This window comes from Oncorhynchus mykiss, chromosome 14 (assembly GCF_013265735.2).
Source record: "Oncorhynchus mykiss isolate Arlee chromosome 14, USDA_OmykA_1.1, whole genome shotgun sequence".
In the NCBI taxonomy this organism is placed as follows: Eukaryota; Metazoa; Chordata; class Actinopteri; order Salmoniformes; family Salmonidae; genus Oncorhynchus; species Oncorhynchus mykiss.
In genome coordinates, this window is record NC_048578.1 from 13,077,704 (window position 1) to 13,101,041 (window position 23,338).

Sequence of the window (23,338 nt, forward strand, 5' to 3'; positions counted from 1 at the left end):
AATGCTGATTGGCATACAACCGTGGTATATCAGACTGAATATCACGGGTATGACAAAACACTTTGTTTTCCTGCTCTAATTACGTTGGTAACCAGTTTATAATAGCAATAAGGCACCTCGGGGGTTTGTGGTGTATCGCCAATATACCACAACTAACGCTGTATCCAGGTACTCTAAGTTGCGTTGTTTCCTATGAACAGCCCTTAGCCATGGTATATTGGCCATTAACCACACCCCTTCGTGCCTTATTGGTTAATTAACTAGTGGTTAGTACCAATAGCGATAATTCAATATGATATCGATATCATTTGATATGCATATGAGCAAGGCATATCGGGATATCCGTTTATCCTTGGTGTTACGTACACTATTCTGTAAAAGAGTACACGTTACTGTTGGAGCCGCGGAGGTCTCCGGAGGTCTAAACTACCCAACCAGTTTGAATACAATGGGGAGCCCGTTGATGCCCATCAGCAGGCAGTTACGTATGCTTAAATGTAAAATGTCTCAAGGTTAGAGAAGCTGGCCAGTAACCAGAGGGTTGCCGACTCGAACCCCGAGTTGCCTGCTGTGTAATCTGCAGGGAGTGAGCCGGCAGCCGGAGGATTACCGGGTTCAATATCTTGTATACTATCTAACGCTGTTGTGCTCTTGAGCAAGGCACTTTACCCCTAAGTGCTCCAGGGCCGCTCCTTGACAATAAAGCAAGTACTGTATGGTATTGGTCCTGCAAGCACAATAGCCTTTCACAGGTTCTCAATTTAGCATACTTTTACTGCCTGTTGATGAGCCATCAACAGACTTCCCATTGTATATTCAAACTGTTTGGGTAGGTTAGGCCCCCGGAACATTCACACCTGGCCTAATGGGAAATCAGCAAGCAGTTGTCAGATCTTTGCAAAGCCATGAAAGTTATTCATTCAAACCGAGATTTTGTGGCCATCATGAATATTAACGATTGTCGAAACGAGTCATATAGCTCTAATTGAATAGTTTTTCCCACCAAAGTACTTTCGCTGTATCGACATTTTCACATTTACATTTGAGTAATTTAGCAGACGCTCTTATCCAGAGGACAGGAGCAATTATGGTTAATTGCCTTGCTCAAGGGCACATCGGCAGATTTTTCACCTAGTGAGCTCAGGGATTCGAACCAGCAACCTTTTGGTTACTGGCTCAACACTCTTAACCGGTAGGCAGTCCCCCCAAAAATTGAAATGGGAAATAGTGGTAAAGCCCAAAAAGTTTATGTCAGACTGCTTAAAGGCAGAGGAAGTCAGATTATGCCAGATCACATACCCAGGGCGGGTGGAGGGGCATTTAGTCTTTTGTGTCTCCTCAGTGAACATGGGTGGGGCTGTGTGTGTGTGTTTGTCTTTGTGTGTGTGTGTGTGTGTGTGTGTGTGTGTGTGTGTGTGTGTGTGTGTGTGTGTGTGTTTGTGTGTGTGTGTGTTTGTCTTTGTGTGTGTGTGTGTGTTTAAGGGAGTGGTTCTCAACTGATTTTGCCTTGGGACCCAAATTGAACCAGGTTGTCTCAGTAGCGATCCAATATTCGCATTGCAATTTTTTGGGCCAAAAAGCAATCTTGGAAAACTATTTTGAATGCTTTATTGATATTTATTGTACCAATTATATGACAAGGGAACAACAGTCATACCTTTTTCATTGTCAATGATTCCATTTGGCCCATATTCTTGATGAAGAATGTTAAGCTCACTAAAATCAACAAAATCTGCTAAATGGCACTGCTAATAACTCTATATTGAAAATACTGTGATTGAAAAAAAGGTTCATTATCATTTCTAAACACTTTATACCTGGTTTGAGTCATTTAAATTCAGACTGGAGTATTCGCCACCCATTCAAATCCGCCCACCAGGTGAGAATCGCTGGTTTAAAGTACACGTGTCAATGTGTTCCCGTATGTGTGTGTTTTAGGTTTACCATAGTGGAGGTATGAGTAATGAGGAATGTGTGACAGACTAAAGAGGTGTGTGAATGCTGTAATGACAGACACATGGCTCGAGGAGAACCTCTGCCTCGTTGGAATCTCTTCTGGCAAAAAAGGGAGAGAAAAAAGCTAATAGAGAGAGAGAGATTTGACTGGTACACCTCTCTCATCTCCCTCCTTGTCTTGAAATGTACCGTTGTTATCTGCTAATGAATGTATAATAATGTATTTTTTTTAGGTCTGGATGTCCATCTAAAAATGAAACTTCCTTTTTTGCAGTTTTTGTTTTGGTCTCTCTTGTGCCATGATGTCAATATCAGCATACGATCCTCATCGTAAGTCACAGACATTATCCCCAACACAGGCACTCACAAACACAGACCCACACACACACACACACACGTTGCCACTTGTCGATACCTGTAGACCAGGAGTTTCCAACAGATCGAGCACAAGCTACCAGTAGCTCACAGCCCACCTATGAGTAGCTCGCCAATCAATTCTGAAAGTACATGCATTTTTTTCACAAATTCCATCGCAAACTGTCAGAAACATAAAGCTCCCAGCTACTATCCAATCAAAGCAATATTGACATTATCCCACCCCCGGTTAGCCACAATATCTGCCAATTAATTTCCGCCAATATTGCCCCTGTCTGTCTGTTTGGTGTGCGTGTTAGTCTATTTTGTGTGTAGCCAGTTAGTGATGCTAATGATAACCGTCTTGTGGGTAGACAGAAAGACATTCCCCCATTTTCAAATAAAGGGAAAATCTACTCAAAAATTATATTTTGGTATTTTAGTCCACTGTTGATACTGTCCCAAAATGTTTTCCATGTCAGCAGTCAAGTTTTCAACATACTGGACTTTTAAGAAGCAAAGTGTCACCGGGGTGAACTTTCCCTTTAAATGTTAACAGAAAAATAGGCTTACCTGACAGAACTACATTATTTGTATCAGTTGAGTGGCGATTTGTTTGCAAACTCTGCCATGACGTGCTGCAGCAGTAGGCGTAACAGGAGAAACATCACTCGACTGACACATTCCTCTGTTGCTAGATGCGCACTGAGGAATTACACAAAATAAATTCAATTTGCTTGTTTTTTCCCCAGACCTCACAAATAGTCTTCTGATGTGATTTAAGCATGGGCATGGGCATAAAACAGAGAACTGAATTCAGAATAATATAAAACATTATTTTATGTGGGCCCCTTAGTTTGTTTGTTAGCCATTATTTTACCAAGTATATTAACAGAAAACACCAAGGACCCAGGGAAGAGTAGCAGGGGAGAGGAGAAGAACTTGCCTATTTGAATGCTATAAAAAAAAATGTGTAGCTTGCGACATGTTAGATTTAGTTAAAGTAGCTCTCATGCTAGAATAGTTTGGAGACCCCTGCTGTGGACTATATTTATACACCTAGTCAACAGTGTTTAAAGAAATAATCGACTCAAACTATATGTTGGTATTTGTTTCATTAGTCCACATTTGCCCCAAAATGTTTTGCATGTTTTCAAGAAATGTGACTTTCAAGAAGCAAAGTGTAACTTGCAAAACACGTCATCATCATGATGTCACATTACTTGAAAATGGTATATATTTAAAACACACTGACATGCGAAACATTTTGTGACTGTATCAACAGTGGACGAACGAAAAAATACCAAAATATAGTTTTTTTGTGGATTATTTCTTTACCTCCTATCTCATTTTCTCTCTCTCCAGGGCTCTCTGCTCTCATCTTTCTGGCACTCTCCTTCAACGGCTTCGGAGGAATCTGCTTGACCTTCACCTCCCTCACGGTGACACACACACACACACACACACACACACACACACACACACACACAGAGACTAGTGACACCTCTAGTCCATCTGGTCTAAGTTTGTCAAACACACCAGTCAATATTTGCTCTATTCAAGTGGTTGATAAAACAGCAAATCCTCACATCTGTTTACCTCGGATCCAAAAATCAGCAAACACGGTTGTCCTTGAAGACCTCGATTACTGGATGTTTTCTTCCCATGTCTCTGAAAAACCAATATCATTTAGTTTTGTCCTGTTTGTATGATGAGCCAACAAGGTGTTTTTTGCGGCACAGAGGAATTTCCCAGTATTGATTGAGTAATATGGGGTGGTTAGCGTCATAGACCTGAGAGGACAGCGTGTTGTTTCTGGAAGGTAGTTGTTTGCGTGTGTGTGATGTGTGTGCACGTCATATGACATGAGTTACCTTGCCTGTGTTGGTCTGGGGCCACCTGTGTGTGTGTTATAATTACTGTACAGTAGGCCTGTGTTAACATACACTACCGTTCAAATGTTTGAGGTCACTTAGAAATGTCCTTGTTTTTGAAAGAAAAGCATATTTTTTTTTACCAGTGAAATAACATCAAATTAATCAGAAATACAGTGTAGACATTGTTAATGTTGTAAATGACTATTGCAGCTGGAAACGGCTGCTTTTTAATGGAATATCTACATAGGCGCGTTATCAGCAACCATCACTCCTGTGTTCCAATGGCATGTTGTGTTAGCTAATCCAAGTTTATCATTTTTTATTTTTTTTAACTCTGTTTATGAAGTTTTACACACACACACACACACACACAGACAAGACAAAGCAATATAAATAATATACTCAACTAGAAAAAAATACAAATAAAAATACAACTAAAAAAATAGCTTTAAAGATACCATACTTTAGACAAGTTAAACACACCAGGCAGAAGGCTACAGAGGTTAAAGGGCAATCTATAGTACAGGGACAGGGCAAACATCTCACCATTGTTCCTGTAAACAGTCAAGGGATAAGGGTGGAGAAATGCAACCACTCACAGAGAGTCATGGCCACAGACTGACCATCCACTGGACCAAAAATAAAGTTTACAATGTTTTAAAATAAAAAATAAAAAAAATAAAATGATTATTCATGTAGGCGTGAAGAAAATGTAAAAATAACTGGGAAAAACAAGCTCACACTTCAGTCTCTGCCTGGGCAAGATGAACAAGGCATCTGCGGACCACAATCAATAAGCACGTGGACCTTAATGCCCCCCCCAGCAAAAACACAGAGAGAAGCTCGTCCAACCCTTAAGTCACAGACTTATTTTAGTATTAATTGGAATGCCATCAGAGGATGACTGTTTAAAGTAAGACCGGAATGGAGCCCAAGCCTCATTAAACAGTTTGGGGTTCCCACGTGAATTGAATTGAATTTTTTCTAGTTTCAGAGAGCACAACACATCTCTCACCCAATATTTATAAGATGGGGGAGCTGCCATCTTCCAGTTCTGTAGTATTAGCCGTCTAGCTAAAAGAGTTGTATAAGCAACAGTGTCCGACTGGATTCTTGATAGGGGGGTACCCATGGGCAGTACTCCAAAAAGGGCTGTAAGGGGAGACGGATCTATAGCAGTGTCATGTATATCAGAGAAACATTTAAATATTAATTCCCAGAAACCTGACAGTTTATGACAGCCCCAAAACACATGCAACAGTGTGGCTGGTTCCACTTTACATCTGACACAGGTAGGATCAAAATCAGAGAATATTCTTCCAAGTTTGGCCCCCGACCAGTGGATATGGTGAACCACCTTGAATTGAATGAGGCTGTGTCTAGTGCTAAAAGAGGACGAGTGCACCCTGTGCAGCACAGATTCCCAGGCGTCTTCCTCAAGTTCCTCCCCCAAATCCTTTTAAAGGCACCAAAGAAGGGTTCTGTAAGTCATGAATGATTGCATATACATCTGAAATTGCGCCCCTAGGAAGCTTGTTCAACTCCAAGATGCTCTCTATAGCTGTATTTGCAGGCCTATTGGGAAATCCAGGTGTGTTAGCTCTGACAAAGTTTCTAGTCTGGAGATAGCGGGAAAAAGTGGGATTGATGGAGATTGAACTTTTCCTGCAGCTGAGAAAAAGAGGCAAATGTATCATCAAAGAATAATTGGGCTAGCGAGGAGAGGCCTAGTGAGTGCCAAATGTCAAAAGCCCCATCATTCAAAGATGGAGGAAATAAAATGTTCTGATTGATTGGGCCTGATAGAGAAAAGCCTCGGAGGCTAAAGGCTAAACGGAACTGATTCCAAATTTTAAGAGACTGCTTTACAATTGGGTTGACACACCTTTTGCCTAGGGACACTGGGTCGAGCACAACACAGAGGAAAGTGCTGCAGGTTTACACGATTCAGACTCCATCTGGACCCAGAGTGGTCTAGGGCCAGTAGGATCAGTCTGCAGCCAGTACAGAACGGCTCTGAATTTTGCAGCCCAGTAGTATGTCTGAAAATTTGGTAGAGCTAAACCCCCCCAATGACCTAGGCTTCTGTAAATGTTTTCTACCAATCCGTGGTACCTTGCCATCCCAAATAAAATGCATGAATGTTTGATCCAGTGAAATAAAAAAAGATTTTGGAATAAAAATGGGTAAACATTGAAATAAATATAAAAATTTGGGCAACACATTCATTTTAATGACATTAATCCTTCCGATAAGAGAAAGGGGTAGCGAATTCCAAAAAGTAAAATATTGTTTCAATCTGTCTGCTAGAGCAACAAAGTTTTCCTGAAACAAATTTGAATATTTCCTTGTCACTTTTACTCCCAAGTAGGTGAATTGATCCTGGACAATCCTAAACTGAGAACTTGTAAAAGAGCACTTTAAAGCAGCCTTGTTTACCGGAAAAAGCTCACTCTTGCCTAGATTCAGCTTGTACCCTGAGATTGATCCAAACTTTTTAAGAACAGATAGGGCACGTGGCAATGAGGTATCAGGGTTGGAGATAAACAAAAGGAGGTCGTCAGCCTATAGCGAGACTTTCTGCTCCCAGCCCGCCCTGATTATACCTTGAATGGCATCATTAGAGCGTAGTGCAATGGCGAGAGGCTCGATTGCCAAAGCAAACAACAAGGGGGAGAGTGGACAACCCTGTCTGGATCCGCGGTGCAAGGGAAAATAGTCAGAGGACAAGTTATTAGTCCGTACCGAAGCCATGGGGGAAAAATAAAGAATCTTTATCCACGCAATGAATTTGGGGCCAAAGCCAAATCTATAAAGGGCAGCTGTTAGATAATCCCACTCAACGCGGTCAAACGCTTTTTCGGCATCAAGTGAGACCACCACCTCCGGGTCCTCCGACGCTGGGGAGTACAGTATATTCATAAGGCGCCTAATATTGAAAAATAAATGCCTATTTCTCACAAAGCCAGTCTGGTCAGAGTGTATTACTTGGTGCAGAGTGTATTACTTGGTGCAGCAAGCCTTCCATACGGATGGCTAGAAGCTTAGCTAGGATTTTGTAATCACAGTTTAAAAGCGAGATTGGGCGATAGGATCCACATTCCAGGGGGTCTTTGTTTTTCTTTAATAGTAATGAAATTGAAGCCTGATAAAGACTAGGCGGTAGCTTTGAAGTATTAAGGCACTCTGCAAATAGTCGAGACAAGAATGGGCAAAGCAGACCAGAAAACGTCCTGTAAAATTCGGTTGGAAAACCGTCCGGACCCGGTGATTTACCACTTTTCATTGCGGACACTGCTGTTGCAATCTCCTCAAGCGTAAATTCTTCTTCTAGACAGTCATGGGAGTCTGTTGAATTGAAGGCATATTCAAGCCGTTAAAGAAGGAGTCAATCAGCAAAGGGTCTTGAGGGGATTCAGAGGTGTATAGCGCAGAGTAAAATTGTTTAAATTGATCATTGATCTCTTTATGTTTAACTGTGGTGGCACCAGACGGGTTCCTTATTTGTGGGATTAAACGTGAGGCCTCAGATTTACGGATCTGATGCGCAAGGAGTTTACTGGCCTTGTCGCCTTGTTCATAGACTTTGTATCGAGCTCGCAAGAGTAACTGTTCAGCTTGCCTGGTAGAAAGCTCATCAAATTCAGATTGGAGTAGTTGGCGCTCTTTATGCAGATCAGAGGAAGGATCCGTAGCATATTTCTCATCCAATGTGGCTATGGACTCGCTCAGGTCCCGAAGTCGCTGGGAGCGAACTCTGTTTTGGTTGGCTGTATAAGAAATAATTTGGCCACGTAGGTATGCTTTGAGAGACTCCCATATGGTAGAGCAGGACATACCTGGTGTTGAATTAGTTTCTAGGAATAAGGTGATTTCAGAAGAAATGAAATTGACAAACTCATTATCTGAGAGTAAAATGGGGTTGAGACGCCATTGATAACACATAGGAGGTCGCTGGGGAAACTCTAGTTCAAGCACCAATGGTGAATGGTCAGAGATACTCTCGTAAGTACACTGCCGAAGGTTAGGCAGAAGTTTTTTGTCCAAAAATAAGTAATCAATCCGGGAATATGTTTGATGAACATGAGAATAAAAGGAATACTGTCTATCTGTAGGATGTAGGAAACGCCAGGCCTCAAACATAGCATATTTCTGAAGAAAGGATTGAAAAAGTAGGGCACATTTAGATGGGCCTGTATTTGTTTGTGAGGACTTGTCAAGAACTGGGGACATTTTACAGTTGAAATCCCCCCTAAAATCAACAAATGATAATCTAAATTGGGAATAGCAGACAGAAAGGAAGAAATGAAACTTGTGTCATCCCAGTTGGGAGCATAAACACTAGCCAAAACAAGAGGGGTAGAAAACAGTTCACCGGTTACTATGACGTATCGTCCCTTAGGATCAGCAATAACCTCAGAAGCTACAAAGGGAGTAGCTTTATCAACCAGAATAGCAGCACCTCTTGATTTACTATGAAAGTTCGAGTGGAACACTTGACCAACCCAGTCCTTACGCATCCTAAAATGCTCACCAGTCCTCAAGTGAGTCTCTTGTAGAAATGCAATATTTGCATTCAAACCCTTTAAGTGTGTCAACACCCTCTTACGCTTCACCGGGTTGTTAACGCCTTTGGTGTTCCATAAAATGTACTTGATCGCATTATTTCGGCCCCTCTGGGCATTCCCGTTATTCAACCCTGTCATTAGAGCATAGAATGGAAAAGCAATGAGCGCCCAAAACCCCCAGAATAACTTGTCTCAGAGTAATAATGTACGGTGGTAAATGTTTGGAAAAAGTACAGAAAAAAAAACAGAAAAAAAAACTAAAAAGACAGAATGACAACATTAGAACTGAACAATTCAACCTGCCCCCCCACCCCCTCCCCCCATCCCAGACAATACCTGCCCAAACGAGGTACAAGCCTAAATAGAACATGTTCTCTTCGCACAGTATGTCTGTGAGAGTGCGGTCTTAAACCTAAACCCACAGTACCGCTCTTTAAAGTCGCGTTTTGTTAGTGGATCAAGCAGCAAAAAGAAAGATTTGTATGTATTTTCTTCAAATAAAAAAAAGGTGAATCCCTTGTGCAAACGGAATGACAAAAGCACCACTTGTAGATGTATATAATTGTATTCCCAGTCTTATAACAGGCATTGAGAGAGAAAATAAATAAAATGTCTAAAGGCTCTCCGCCAAAAATCTAATTTGAAGTAAGGAAATCATAGTAAGACAATCAAAAATAATAGTAATTATAATAGTAGTCTAGTTGACGCTGAGACAGCTTACAACCAATACCAAAAAACTATGTGTGTTGAATGTTTGCTGGGCATAAATGACGCTCAAAACTTAAAAAATTAAAGTGAGACCCCAAAAACCGTGTAGCCTCGGGAGACATTTACTGTTTACTGGGTCAGTGCAAACGGATGCAGTACACAAATAACCCAAAATATTTTGAGTCACTGAGACAATGTGTAAACAAACTAAATAGGTGAGCGAGACAGCCTAGAAACACAGGAGTTAAGTAAAACCTTAATACAATTAAATTAAAATGACTGAATGCTTGTAAGGCACGCACACTAGATGATCAAAACATTAGATCACATCAAATAAGCCTGAATAGTTTCACCAACTATACAAGACTAGCCTGTTATATCTAAACATAATTGTACCACAGGTGGGTTACTTACTATCCACAGTTCGCAAGCAACAGTTGCACTCGAAGAATTATGTCACGGGGCCTCTCCCCATCCCGGGGCTTTGGGCGCAGCGACTGGTGGGCTCGATCAATCAGGGGCTTTTCATCTAAGGCAAGAACATCCTTCAGCAGCCCTGAAACGAAATCCGTGGCGCGATGCATTTCCGCTGACTCTGGGACCGATACAAGTCTCAGATTATTGCGGCGAGAGAATCCCTCTAAACTCACCCAGCTCTCCTTCACCTTTTTCAAATCCGCAGCTAGGCGTTTAACTTCAGCCTCCAGGGATGTAGTTAAATCGGAGACATTAGTAGCGGAGGTCTCCAGTGCTGCAATCGTTGTAGTGTGTGACGCAGTTGTTGTTTTGAGTAATGTGATTGCTGGCACAGTCTCGTTCCGCAAGATGGTTAAATCTGCTTTTAAAGTATCAGAAACCTCCTGTATTCTGGCCTCAATTGTAGCAACCACCTGTGTTTTCATTTCAACTATCTCAGAGCGTAGTAGTTTTATGGCCTCGAGAATGTTCATTTCAGCGCCGCCAGGCCAAGCCGCACCCCCGGGTAAAGTGTGCGTCCCCGGGCCCTCAGACTCAGGAGAGGGCGGTGATGAGAGCGGGTCTTGTAGGCCGGGTTTTCTCAAAGTCATGCTTTTGGCCTTATGTTTGGTCGACATGCTGACATTCGGAAGCAAAGTAGTCTTGGTTTTTACAGAAAGGGATCACCAAATTAATATTTGAAAATAAATACAGTTCTGCTGCAAAATTCACATAAACGTTAAGAATACCACGGGAGCAAACGAAAAACACGTCAGTCGCACATGGCGTCCCCTACCATCCCCCAAGTTTATAATTTTAAAAGGCTAATTGATCATTAGAAAACCATTTTGCAATTGTTAGCACAGCTAAAAACTGCTGATTAAACTGCTGATTAAAGAAGCAATAAAACTGGCCTTCTTTAGACTTGTTGAGTATCTGGACCATCAGCATTTGTGGGCTCGATTACAGGCTCAAAATGGCCAGAAACAAAGAACTTTCTTCTGAAACTCTTCAGTCTATTCTTGTTCTGAGAAAAGAAGGCTATTCCATGTGAGAAATTGCCAAGAAACTGAAGATCTCATACAACGCTGTGTACTACTACCTTCACAGAACAGCGCAAACTGGCCCTAACCAGAATAGAAAGAGGACTGAGGGGCCCTGGTGCACAACTGAGCAAAAGGATAAGTACATTAGTGTCTAGTTTGAGAAACAGATGCCTCACAAGTCCTCAACTGGCAGCTTCATTAAATAGTACTAGCAAAACACCAGTCTCAGCGTCAACAGTGAAGAGGCGACTCTGGGATGCTGGCCATCTAGGCAAAGTTGCAAAGAAAAAGCCATATCTTAGACTGGCCAATAAAAATACAAGATTAAGATGGGCAAAAGAACACAGACACTGGACAGATGAAGATTGGAAAAAAGTGTTATGGACAGACAGACGAATCTAAGTATGAGGTGTTCGGATCACAAAGAAGAACATTTGTGAGACTCAGAGAAAAGGAAAAGATGCTGGAGAAGTGCTGGACGCCATCTGTCAAGCATGGTGGAGGCAATGTGATGGTCTGCGGGTGCTTTGGTGGTGGTAAAGGGGGAGATTTGTACAGGGTAAAAGGGATCTTGAAGAAGGAAGGCTATCACTCCATTTTGCAACGCCATGTGGATGGTGCTTAATTGGAGCCAATTTCCTCCTACAACAGGACAATGACCCCAAGCACAGCTCCAAACAATGCAAGAACTATTTAGGGAAGAAGCAGTCAGCTGGTATTCTGTCTATAATGGAGTGGCCAGCACAGTCAACGGATCTCAACCCTATTGAGCTGTTGTAGGAGCAGCTTAAGAAGTGACCATCAAGCCAATCCAAGTTGTGGGATGTGCTTCAGGAAGCATGGGGTGAAATCTCTTCAGATTACCTCAACAAATTGACAACTAGATATCCAAAGGTCTGCAAGGCTCTAATTGCTGCAAATGTCGGATTCTTTGACGAAAGCAAAGTTTGAAGGACATAATTATTATTTAAATAAAAAATCATTATTTATAACCTTGTCAACGTCTTGACTATATTTCCTATTCATTTTGCAACTAATTTCATGTATGTTTTCATGGATCTATGTTAGTCACCAACAGGTTTTGAGGGAGGGTATCTTTTAGTATTTATGGATGTGAAATTGTTTACGTGGTGTGAGTGTGTGTGTGTGGGTATTTTGGCGCCTGAGTTGCACATGCCTTTTCCCAGATGGAAATTGTCCCACTTGTAGCTCCACCAATCACAAGTCCTGACTCGTCACACACCCACCTTTACCCAAAACACACAAGGGCACACTCACCCTCTCTCTACCCCCCTTCCTCCCTCTCCCTCTTTCCGCAGTTCTTATCTTACTCTCTCTGTTCTAGCTGATATTAGTCAGCTGGAAAAATCCAAAAACAAACACGGAACTGCCTCGATCCCCATGTGTGTGTCTTCACACAGAAACGCCAGAAACACTAGGGGAACACATAGACAAAATCACAATACAGACTGAGAGAGGTCTAGTCAGGGACTGTTGACCTCAGGCAATCCTGTAACCTCTGACCTTTCTCCTGGCTTTAGACGACAGACCAGTTAAGCAACCTCTCTTCGTGTAGGTATATTTACTGTAACACTCAATCCAAAACATTCACACACCCCTTCAATCACGCTCACAAATGAGTACCTGCTGCATGCTGTCTCACACAACAAACGACAGTTTGTCCTTTCGCTCTCTGTTGTACACACAACCCTAGTGCCTCCCACATAGTTTGCCACAAACTCTAATAAACCCAGGGAGAATGCACACACACTGTTCGGCATGAGTTGTGTCCTCCTATATATATATATATATACAGTGCCTTGCGAAAGTATTCGGCCCCCTTGAACTTTGCGACCTTTTGCCACATTTCCGGCTTCAAACATAAAGATATAAAACTGTATTTTTTTGTGAAGAATCAACAACAAGTGGGACACAATCATGAAGTGGAACGACATTTATTGGATATTTCAAACTTTTTTAACAAATCAAAAACTGAAAAATTGGGCGTGCAAAATTATTCAGCCCCTTTACTTTCAGTGCAGCAAACTCTCTCCAGAAGTTCAGTGAGGATCTCTGAATGATCCAATGTTGACCTAAATGACTAATGATGATAAATACAATCCACCTGTGTGTAATCAAGTCTCCGTATAAATGCACATGCACTGTGATAGTCTCAGAGGTCCGTTAAAAGCGCAGAGAGCATCATGAAGAACAAGGAACACACCAGGCAGGTCCGAGATACTGTTGTGAAGAAGTTTAAAGCCGGATTTGGATACAAAAAGATTTCCCAAGCTTTAAACATCCCACGGAGCACTGTGCAAGCGATAATATTGAAATGGAAGGAGTATCAGACCACTGCAAATCTACCAAGACCTGGCCGTCCCTCTAAACTTTCAGCTCATACAAGGAGAAGACTGATCAGAGATGCAGCCAAGAGGCCCATGATCACTCTGGATGAACTGCAGAGATCTACAGCTGAGGTGGGAGACTCTGTCCATAGGACAACAATCAGTCGTATATTGCACAAATCTGGCCTTTATGGAAGAGTGGCAAGAAGAAAGCCATTTCTTAAAGATATCCATAAAAAGTGTCGTTTAAAGTTTGCCACAAGCCACCTGGGAGACACACCAAACATGTGGAAGAAGGTGCTCTGGTCAGATGAAACCAAAATTGAACTTTTTGGCAACAATGCAAAACGTTATGTTTGGCGTAAAAGCAACACAGCTGAACACACCATCCCCACTGTCAAACATGGTGGTGGCAGCATCATGGTTTGGGCCTGCTTTTCTTCAGCAGGGACAGGGAAGATGGTTAAAATTGATGGGAAGATGGATGGAGCCAAATACAGGACCATTCTGGAAGAAACCTGATGGAGTCTGCAAAAGACTTGAGACTGGGACGGAGATTTGTCTTCCAACAAGACAATGATCCAAAACATTAAGCAAAATCTACAATGGAATGGTTCAAAAATAAACATATCCAGGTGTTAGAATGGCCAAGTCAAAGTCCAGACCTGAATCCAATCGAGAATCTGTGGAAAGAACTGAAAACTGCTGTTCACAAATGCTCTCCATCCAACCTCACTGAGCTCGAGCTGTTTTGCAAGGAGGAATGGGAAAAAAATTCAGTCTCTCGATGTGCAAAACTGATAGAGACATACCCCAAGCGACTTACTGCTGTAATCGCAGCAAAAGGTGGCGCTACAAAGTATTATCTTAAGGGGGCTGAATAATTTTGCACACCCAATTTTTCAGTTTTTGATTTGTTAAAAAAGTTTGAAATATCCAATAAATGTCGTTCCACTTCATGATTGTGTCCCACTTGTTGTTGATTCTTCACAAAAAAATACAGTTTTATATCTTTATGTTTGAAGCCTGAAATGTGGCAAAAGGTCGCAAAGTTCAAGGGGGCCTTATACTTTCGCAAGGCACTGTATATATATACACACACACACACACACACACACACACTTAATTGACATTCACTCCTCTCCATTTGTCTCTCTGACCCCGGTCTATGATGAGTCTGTTCCCCAACTGGGCTGGGCTGCACCAGCGTGGACCGGGTTTCATAAGGGTGTTGTTAAAACTTATGTCAGAACTGGGGCACAAGGTCTGGGGCACAAGGACACACGCAGACATAGACAGCCCTTCTCTTTGAGTGGTTGTAGTGGCAACACTGCCCATGTTGTTGTGGTTGTAATGTTTTAGTCCTGATGAGGGAGGTCACTTCAGTTTGGTTTGTTGAACCAACTCTCCATTCTATCCTTATGCCATTGTTTTTCTAGTCGAGCCCAGGGGATTGCCATTCAACATTTAACGCTTAGCTCTGTTTTATTGTGAACTTTACAGGCAAAACCTACATTGGATTCAGACCACATATTCTCAGCATCGTGGGTAGATAGATGTCATGTCATGAGGCTTGATTTAGGACATTCAATTTATTTAAAGACATTCAATTGATTTAGGGACATTCATTTTATTTAGGGACATTATATTTATTTAGGGACATTAGATTTATTTAGGGACATTAGACTTATTTAGGGACATTAGATTGTAAAGGTACACTGCTTGCTTGCTTGTAAAGTTTCACTTTTCTATTTCAAATGCAGACACCTTGTTCTACCAACCTTCGTCAGAGTTTTGGTTGACAGATACTGTAGATGTTGAAGGGGTGATATTGAGTTATGGTTAACCCTATAACCTTGTGGGAATGGGCTTTTATTGATAGGGTGAAATTGAAATGTTTATTACAGAATAAATATGAAAAGCGCATGCCGGTCAGATGCCGAGCAGTTGCCATTCCAGGCGGTTGCATCACTGCCTGGTATGGCAACTGCTCGGCATCCGACTGCAAGGCGATACAGAGGGTAATGTGCCCGGCCCAGTACATCACTGGGGCCAAGCTTCCTGCCACTCAGGACCTATATACCAGGCGGTGTCAGAGGAAGGACCTAAAAATGTAACAGTTAATCAAATGGCTACCCAGACTATTTGCATTGACCCCAATCCCCCCCCCCCCCCGTTTTTTACGTTGCTGCTACTCTCTGTTTATCATCTATTCATAGTCATTTTATCCATACTTACATGTACATATTACCTCGAAAAACCTGTACCCCCACACATTGACTCGGTACCAGTACCCCCTGTATATTTTATTCTAAAATGGATTTTAAAAAATACAGTTGAAGTCGGAAGTTTACATACACTTAGGTTGGAGTCATTAAAACTCATTTTTCAACCACTCCACAAATTTCTTGTTAACAAACTATAGTTTTGGCAAGTCGGTTAGAACATCTACTTTGTCCATGACACAAGTAATTTTTCCAACAATTGTTTACAGACAGATTATTTCACTTAAAATTCACTGTATCACAATTCCAGTGGGTCAGAAGTTTACATACACTAAGTTGACTGTGCCTTTGAACAGCTTGGAAAATTCCAGAAAATGAAGTCATGACTTTAGAAGCTTCTGATAGGCTAATTGACAACTTTTGAGTCAATTGGAGGTGTACCTGTGGATGTATTTCAAGGCCTACCTTCAAACTCAGTGCCTCTTTGTTTGACATCATGGGAAAATCTAAGTAAATCAGCCAAGACCTTGTAGACCTCCACAAGTCTGGTTCATCCTTGGGAGCAATTTCCAAACGCCTGAAGGTACCACGTTCATCTGTACAAACAATAGTACGCAAGTATAAACATCATGAGACCACGCAGCCGTCATACCGCTATATCGTCATAACCTGAAAGGCCGCTCAGCAAGGAGGAAGCCACTGCTCCAAAACCGCTATAAAAAAAGCCAGACTACGGTTTGCAACTGCACATGGGGACAAAGATCGTACTTTTTGGAGAAATGTCCTCTGGTCTGGTGAAACAAAAATAGAACTGTTTGGCCATAATGACCATCGTTATGTTTGGAGGAAAAAGGGGGAGGCTTGCAAACCGAAGAACACATTCCCAACCGTGAAGCACGTGGGTGGCAGCATCATGTTGTGGGGGTGCTTTGCTGCAGGAGGGACTGGTGCACTTCACAAAATAGATGGCATCATGAGGTAGGAAAATTATGTGGATATATTGAAGCAACATCTCAAGACATCAGTCAGGAAGTTAAAGCTTGGTTGCAAATGGGTCTTCCAAATGGACAATGACCCCAAGCAAACTTCCAAAGTTGTCGCAAAATGGCTTAAGGACAGCAAAGTCAAGGTATTGGAGTGGCCATCACAAAGCCTTGATCTCAATCCTATCGAAAATGTGTGGGCAGAACTGAAAAAGCATGTGCGAGCAAGGAGGCCTACAACCCTGACTCAGTTACACCAGCTCTGTCAGGAGGAATGGGCCAAAATTCACCCAACTTATTGTGGGAAGCTTGTGGAATGCTACCTGAAACGTTTGACCCAAGTTAAACAATTTAAATGTATTTGGCTAAGGTTTATGTAAACTTCCGACTTCAATTGTATATAATAATTTATCCATCTACACACAAGCAAAAACAGGTTAAGAAATTGTATTAAAATAAAAAACAGAAATACCTTATTTACTTAAGTATTCAATCCCTTTGCTCAGAGACACGAAATTGCACTCAGGTGCATCCTGTTTCCATTGATCATCCTTGAGCTGTTTCTACAACTTGACTGGAGTCCACCTGTGGTAAATTCAATTGATTGGACATGATTTGGAAAGGCACACACCTGTCTATGTAAGGTCCCACAGTTGACAGTGCATGTCAGAGAAAAAAAACAAGTCGCAAGGTCAAAGGAATTGTCCGTAGAGTGCCGAGACAGGTTTGTATCGAGGCACAGAGCTGGTGAAAGGTACCCAAAGATTTCTGCAGAAGGTCCCCAAGAACACAGTGGTCTCCATCATTCTTAAATGGAAGAAGTTTGGAACCAACAAGACTGTGGAAAAAGTGAAGGGGTCTAAATACTTTCCGAATGCACTGTACACCATGATAACCATGGTAGCAATTGAAAGGGAACAGTTTGGCGATTATGTGAAATTATTAGACCAAAAGGTGAGGACACAACAGTTCACCTGACACAAGGCTGAATCGAAACATTGTTGATTTGATGTGCATTTTATATTTACAGGAAATCTGAAAGTACTCTGATACATTCAGTAACATGATAAGCATATTCTTGGAAAATGCGGGGTAGGTGCAACGTAAGACAAAAATGACATAGTAATTTCAATGTACTTTTATGAGTCAAGGGGTCTTGAACGATAAGTTTTTTTTTTAAAACTTTTTTTTATTTTTTAGCTCTCCTTGCTGTGCAGTTGAGGAACTAGAGCAAGCACACTTGTAGTAGTTTTGGTTTGAACAAAAACCTGCATCCCCGCCATCACACAATTACTGTTGTTTTACGCAATCTGGGTCAGGTGGGAATCATTTGATAGCTTGTTCTAAAGCCAACATGACTAGCTATGTTATAAAATATGATATTACGGTGTTAGGCTTTCACAATGCCGTTCAGAGAAACAGATTGTAATTCTGGTGAGCATAGAAAGGACTTGTGTGCATTCAGGTGCTTGTGCCGCTGCGAATCTTCTTCACAACAGACAAACATGTGCTCACTCTGTTCAGAACAACCCAGGGTATGGCGCCATGTCATCTTGTAACTGTACATCAAACACAGTGATCATAAATGTTGACACTGTATATGACATGAGTTTTCTGATATGGACTCATCTTATCAAAATACATAGTCCCCTTTAATCTACAGCATTTCCCTCACACAGACAACAAAAATTTGGCAAAAGTTGCCTAATTATCACTAGCAGTAGTGTTGTCACTAAGCCAGTATCATGATACTAGGAAGCAAAGGAAACAAAACATGAAGCGGACAATTTGTTTTTAGGAAAACAGTCCTAATGTTGGGAAAAAAAACAGCCTTATATTGTCACCAAGAGTAACATTTGTTTATTTTGCAAGCTATTGCACACACTATTTTATAAAAGTAGGTTTTAAAGGACCATAGAGTGAAGTCTGCTTCGTGTTTCCATTTTTGTGACGGAAAATCTGGTATCGTGACACCACTAATTAGCGGGAGGGATGGGGACAACTTTTGTTGCACGAGGTACACGAGCCTAACATCGCCTCAAGTACACATTTTGTCTCTCACTCCATCTTTCTCCCCCCTCTCTTTCTCTTTGTTTCTCTCAGACACATTTGCTTTGTCACTAGTCAGTCTTCACACTTTTCACAGCTCTTCTACCCGCCCTAGAATGTATTTTCATATCCGTGTAACATTTCCAGTAATTCCCATGTACCTGACAGTAAAACCAGCTGGGTCATTCCTCTCTCCTAAATTCACGTGTTTCCACGGACCCTGGCTGGCCAAAAAGGGAAGTCACGTGCTTGAAGGACATGCGTTAAATGTGTGCTTTCTAGGCTCCTGTCAGAAAACCGGTGGGAATATCGCCTCCTGCAGACACACACACACACACACACGGATGCCAAGACGCTCTGTCTCACTGTGCTGTACAGTTACAGGCAAACGTCGAGGTGGGCATTTAACACGGCTATACTAACTTTACTTTGACATTTGTAAGAGATACAATCTTCTCTGTGTTTTTTTAGCATCTGGCCCCTCTCACTAGCGTTCCCAAAAATCCGTCAGGGATCATCCTGGTATATATGTTGTCTGCGCCAGGATGTGAAATATTTGCCTTCCAGGAACCAGGTTTCGGGTGTCTTTTTACTAGTCCAGTGTCATGTCGGAACACGGCCAGGAACATTTTTATCATGTGCTTGCCGGCAGTGGAGGCTGCTGAGGGCAAGACGGCTCCTAATAATGGCCAGAGTGGAGCGAATGGAATGGCCTCAAACACATGGAAACCATTTGTTTGATGTGCACTACAGGTCAAAAGTTTTAGAACACCTACTCATTCAAGGGTTTTTCTTCATTTTTACTATTTTCTACATTGTAGAATAATAGTGAAGACATCAAAACTATGAGATAACACATATGATTCCAGAGCATGTACAGAGCATTGTCGATAATCACATGGCTGATGGATGGTGGACTAGTAGAGAAAGTCTGCTGAGAATGGCCCAGCTCATGAACAGTACTCTGAATGAATATCATTGGGTCTCAAAAAAGTAGTTAATAATGCTTGAATCCTTCTGCCTCTATGAAATGTCTATTATTAACTTGATTAAATGATCAGAAGTATTTTCAGTATGATAAAACTTCCTCTGCCAAAGTGGTTCTGTAGATACCGTACTGTAGTAAACCTGTGTTGGGCTTATATTTTACTCAACACCTTTGTGCTCTCTGCTGGTGAGCTTGCATTACTGCACTCCTAATGCACTCAGTCAAGACTTTCCTAATGCATTGTGTCTGTTCTCCTATTGTATCAATATGTATTGATTGTGGTCAAATGATCAATGTTTGAGACTGTTCATGAATGTATCCCTCTCTCTTTCTTCCTCATCCCCTGTTCCCCACCCCTTTCTCCCTCCAGATACCCAACATGTTTGGCAGTCGGACCTCCACCATCATGTCTCTGATGATTGGCTCCTACGCCTCTTCTGCCGTCACCTTCCCTGGAGTCAAGGTAAACACGATGATGTCGTCAGAGATGGACACACATTTGTGACTGTTGCCTCGTATCACTCATACAAATAGAATACATGTTCAGCCTTCATATGTTACGTGAAGAGGTCAATGAAGTGTCCAAAGTAAGTTCTGCTTTTCTCTACTAATAACACCCCATGTTCTCTCCCTCTCTAAGCTGATCTATGATGCAGGCGTGTCGTTCCGGGTGATTATGTGGGTGTGGTCGGGTCTAGCAGGCTTCGTCTTCCTCAACTGTTTCTTCAACTGGCCAGTGGAGGCCTTGCCCACGCCGGACGAGGTCGACTACATGTCAGTACAACACTGAAACAACATTACTACAATGTTAGAGCACCGATTTAAAAAAAAGAATGGCTATTATAATATTTTTACCATAACACTTCCACAATGCTAGAACAATATAGATACAGTTGAAGTCAGAAGTTTACATACACCTTAGCCATATACATTTAAACTTTTTATTTGTACAATTCCTGACATTTAATCCTAATAAAAAAATCCCTGTCTTAGGTCAGTTAGGATCACCACTTTATTTTAAGAATGTGAAATAATAGTAGAGAGAATTATTTATTTCAGCTTTTATTTCTTTCATCACATTCCCAGTGGGTCAGAAGTTTACATGCACTCAATTAGTATTTGGTAGCATTGCCTTTAAATTGTTTAACTTGGGTCAAACATATTGGGTAGCTTTCCACAAGCTTCCCACAATAAATTGGGTGAATTTTGGCCCATTCCTCCTGACAGAGCTGGTGTAACTGAGTCAGGTTTGTAGGCCTCCTTGCTCGCACATGCTTTTTCAGTTCTGCCCACAAATGTTCTATGGGATTGAGGTCAGGGCTTTGATGGCCACTCCAATACCGTGACTTTGTTGTCCTTAAGCCATTTTGCCACAACTTTGGAAGTTTGCTTGGGGTCATTGTCCATTTGGAAGACCCATTTGCGACCAAGCTTTAACTTCCTGACTGATGTCTTGAGATGTTGCTTCAATATATCCACATAATTTTCCTACCTCATGATGCCATCTATTTTGTGAAGTGCACCAGTCCCTCCTGCAGCAAAGCACCCCCACAACATGATGCTGCCACCCCCGTGCTTCACGGTTGGGATAGTGTTCTTCGGCTTGCAGGCCTCCCCCTTTTTCCTCCAAACATAACGATGGTCATTATGACCAAACAGTTCTATTTTTGTTTCGTCAGACCAGAGGACATTTCTCCAAAAAGCATGAGCTTTGTCCCCATGTGCTGTTGCAACCCGTAGTCTGCCATTTTTATGGCGGTTTTGGAGCAGTGGCTTCTTCCTTGCTGAGCGGCCTTTCAGGTTATGTTGATATAGGACTCGTTTTACTGTATATATAGATACTTTTGTACCTGTTTCCTCCAGCATCTTCACAAGGTCCTTTGCTGCTGTTCTGGGATTGATTTGCACTTTTCACACCAAAGTACGTTCATCTCTAGGCGGTATGACGGCTGCGTGGTCCCATGGTGTTTATACTTGCGTACTATTGTTTGTACAGATGAACGTGGTACCTTCAGACGTTTGGAAATTGCTCGCAAGGGTGAACCAGACTTGTGGAGGTCTACAATTTTTTTTCTGAGGTCCTGGCTGATTTCTTTTGATTTTCCCATGATGTCAAGCAAAGAGGCACTGAGTTTGAAGGTAGGCCTTGAAATTGATCCACAGGTACATCTCCAATTGACTCAAATTATGTCAATTAGCCTATCAAAAGCTTCTAAAGCCATGGCATCATTTTCTGGAATTTTCCGAGCTGTTTAAATGCACAGTCAACTTAGTGTATGTAAACTTCTGACCCACAGGAATTGTGATACAGTGAATTTCAAGTTAAATAATCTTTCTGTAAACAATTGTTGGAAAAATCACTTGTGTCATGCACAAAGTAGATGTCCTAACCGACTTGCCAAAACTATAGTTTGTTAATAAGACATTTGTGGAGTGGTTGAAAAGCGACTTTTAATGACTACAACCTAAGTGTATGTAAACTTCCCACTTCAATTGTAAGTGAAAACATGATCATGTTACCATACTGAAAGCAAATAAACAACTTTCTTTATTTTCCTCCTCAGTAAGCAGTTAGCGTCGACTGATGTGTCTGGAGACCATAAGGGGGTGGGGGAGAGTTTGAGTCAGAAGAATGGAGACCTGAAACACTCCACTGAGAAACTCCCAGCCGTAACACCGAGTGAGTCAAGAACACACACCGGAAAACAGAACGCTGCCCTTATTTACAAACACATCTCATATACCCATATTAACTGTCTGCCCATCTCTCTCTCTCTCAGACACCATCCCATTCCGTAGGTCCGTGTTCTCGCCCATCTTCCTGTGGAGTTTGGTTACCATGGGGATGACCCAGCTCAGGATCATTTTCTTTATGGGTGCCATGAACAAGATGCTGGAGTTCCTCGTCACCCACGGCAACCCTTACTGTGAGTGACAAACAAACCACACCAACTGACAACCAACGTACTGACAAACCAGACCGTGACAGTCAACTGACACACCAGGCCGTGACAGTCCACTGACAAACCAGGTCGTGACATTCCACTGACAAACCAGGTCGTGACATTCCACTGACAAACCAGGCCGTGATAGTCCACTGACAAACCAGGCCGTGATAGTCCACTGACAAACCAGGCCGTGATAGTCCAAAGACAAACCAGGCCGTGACAGTCCACTGACACACCATACCGTGACAGTCAACTGACACACCAGACCGTGACAGTCAACTGACACACCATACCGTGACAGTCAACTGACACACCATACCGTGTCAGTCAACTGACAAATCAGACCGTGACAGTCAACTGACAAACCAAACTAACTGACAGTCAACTGACACACCATACCGTGACAGTCAACTGACACACCATACCGTGTCAGTCAACTGACAAATCAGACCGTGACAGTCAACTGACAAACCAAACTAACTGACAGTCAACTGACACACCATACCGTGACAGTCAACTGACACACCATACCGTGACAGTCAACTGACACACCATACCGTGACAGTCAACTGACACACCATACCGTGTCAGTCAACTGACAAATCAGACCGTGACAGTCAACTGACAAACCAAACTAACTGACAGTCAACTGACAAACCAAACTAAGTGACAGTCAACTGACAAACCAGGCCGTGACAGTCCACTGACAAACCAGGCCGTGACAGTCCACTGACAAACCAGGCCGTGACAGTCCACTGACAAACCAGGCCGTGACAGTCAACTGACACACCATACCGTGTCAGTCAACTGACAAATCAGACCGTGACAGTCA

At 42.1% G+C, this 23,338-nt stretch overlaps 1 protein-coding gene across 3 annotated transcripts in view; it reads left to right on the plus strand.

Annotated features, from left to right (window-relative positions):
• Positions 1–23,338, plus strand: part of slc43a1a (solute carrier family 43 member 1a) — a 45,481-nt gene that overhangs the window by 16,073 nt on the left and 6,070 nt on the right. For all 3 annotated transcript variants that reach the window (XM_036942974.1, XM_036942975.1, XM_036942973.1), the window contains exons 4-9: positions 2,231–2,286; positions 3,676–3,752; positions 19,929–20,021; positions 20,199–20,332; positions 22,123–22,238; positions 22,339–22,485. In XM_036942974.1, coding sequence (XP_036798869.1) covers positions 2,231–2,286; positions 3,676–3,752; positions 19,929–20,021; positions 20,199–20,332; positions 22,123–22,238; positions 22,339–22,485 — 623 coding nt within the window. The remainder of the gene's footprint in view (positions 1–2,230; positions 2,287–3,675; positions 3,753–19,928; positions 20,022–20,198; positions 20,333–22,122; positions 22,239–22,338; positions 22,486–23,338) is intronic.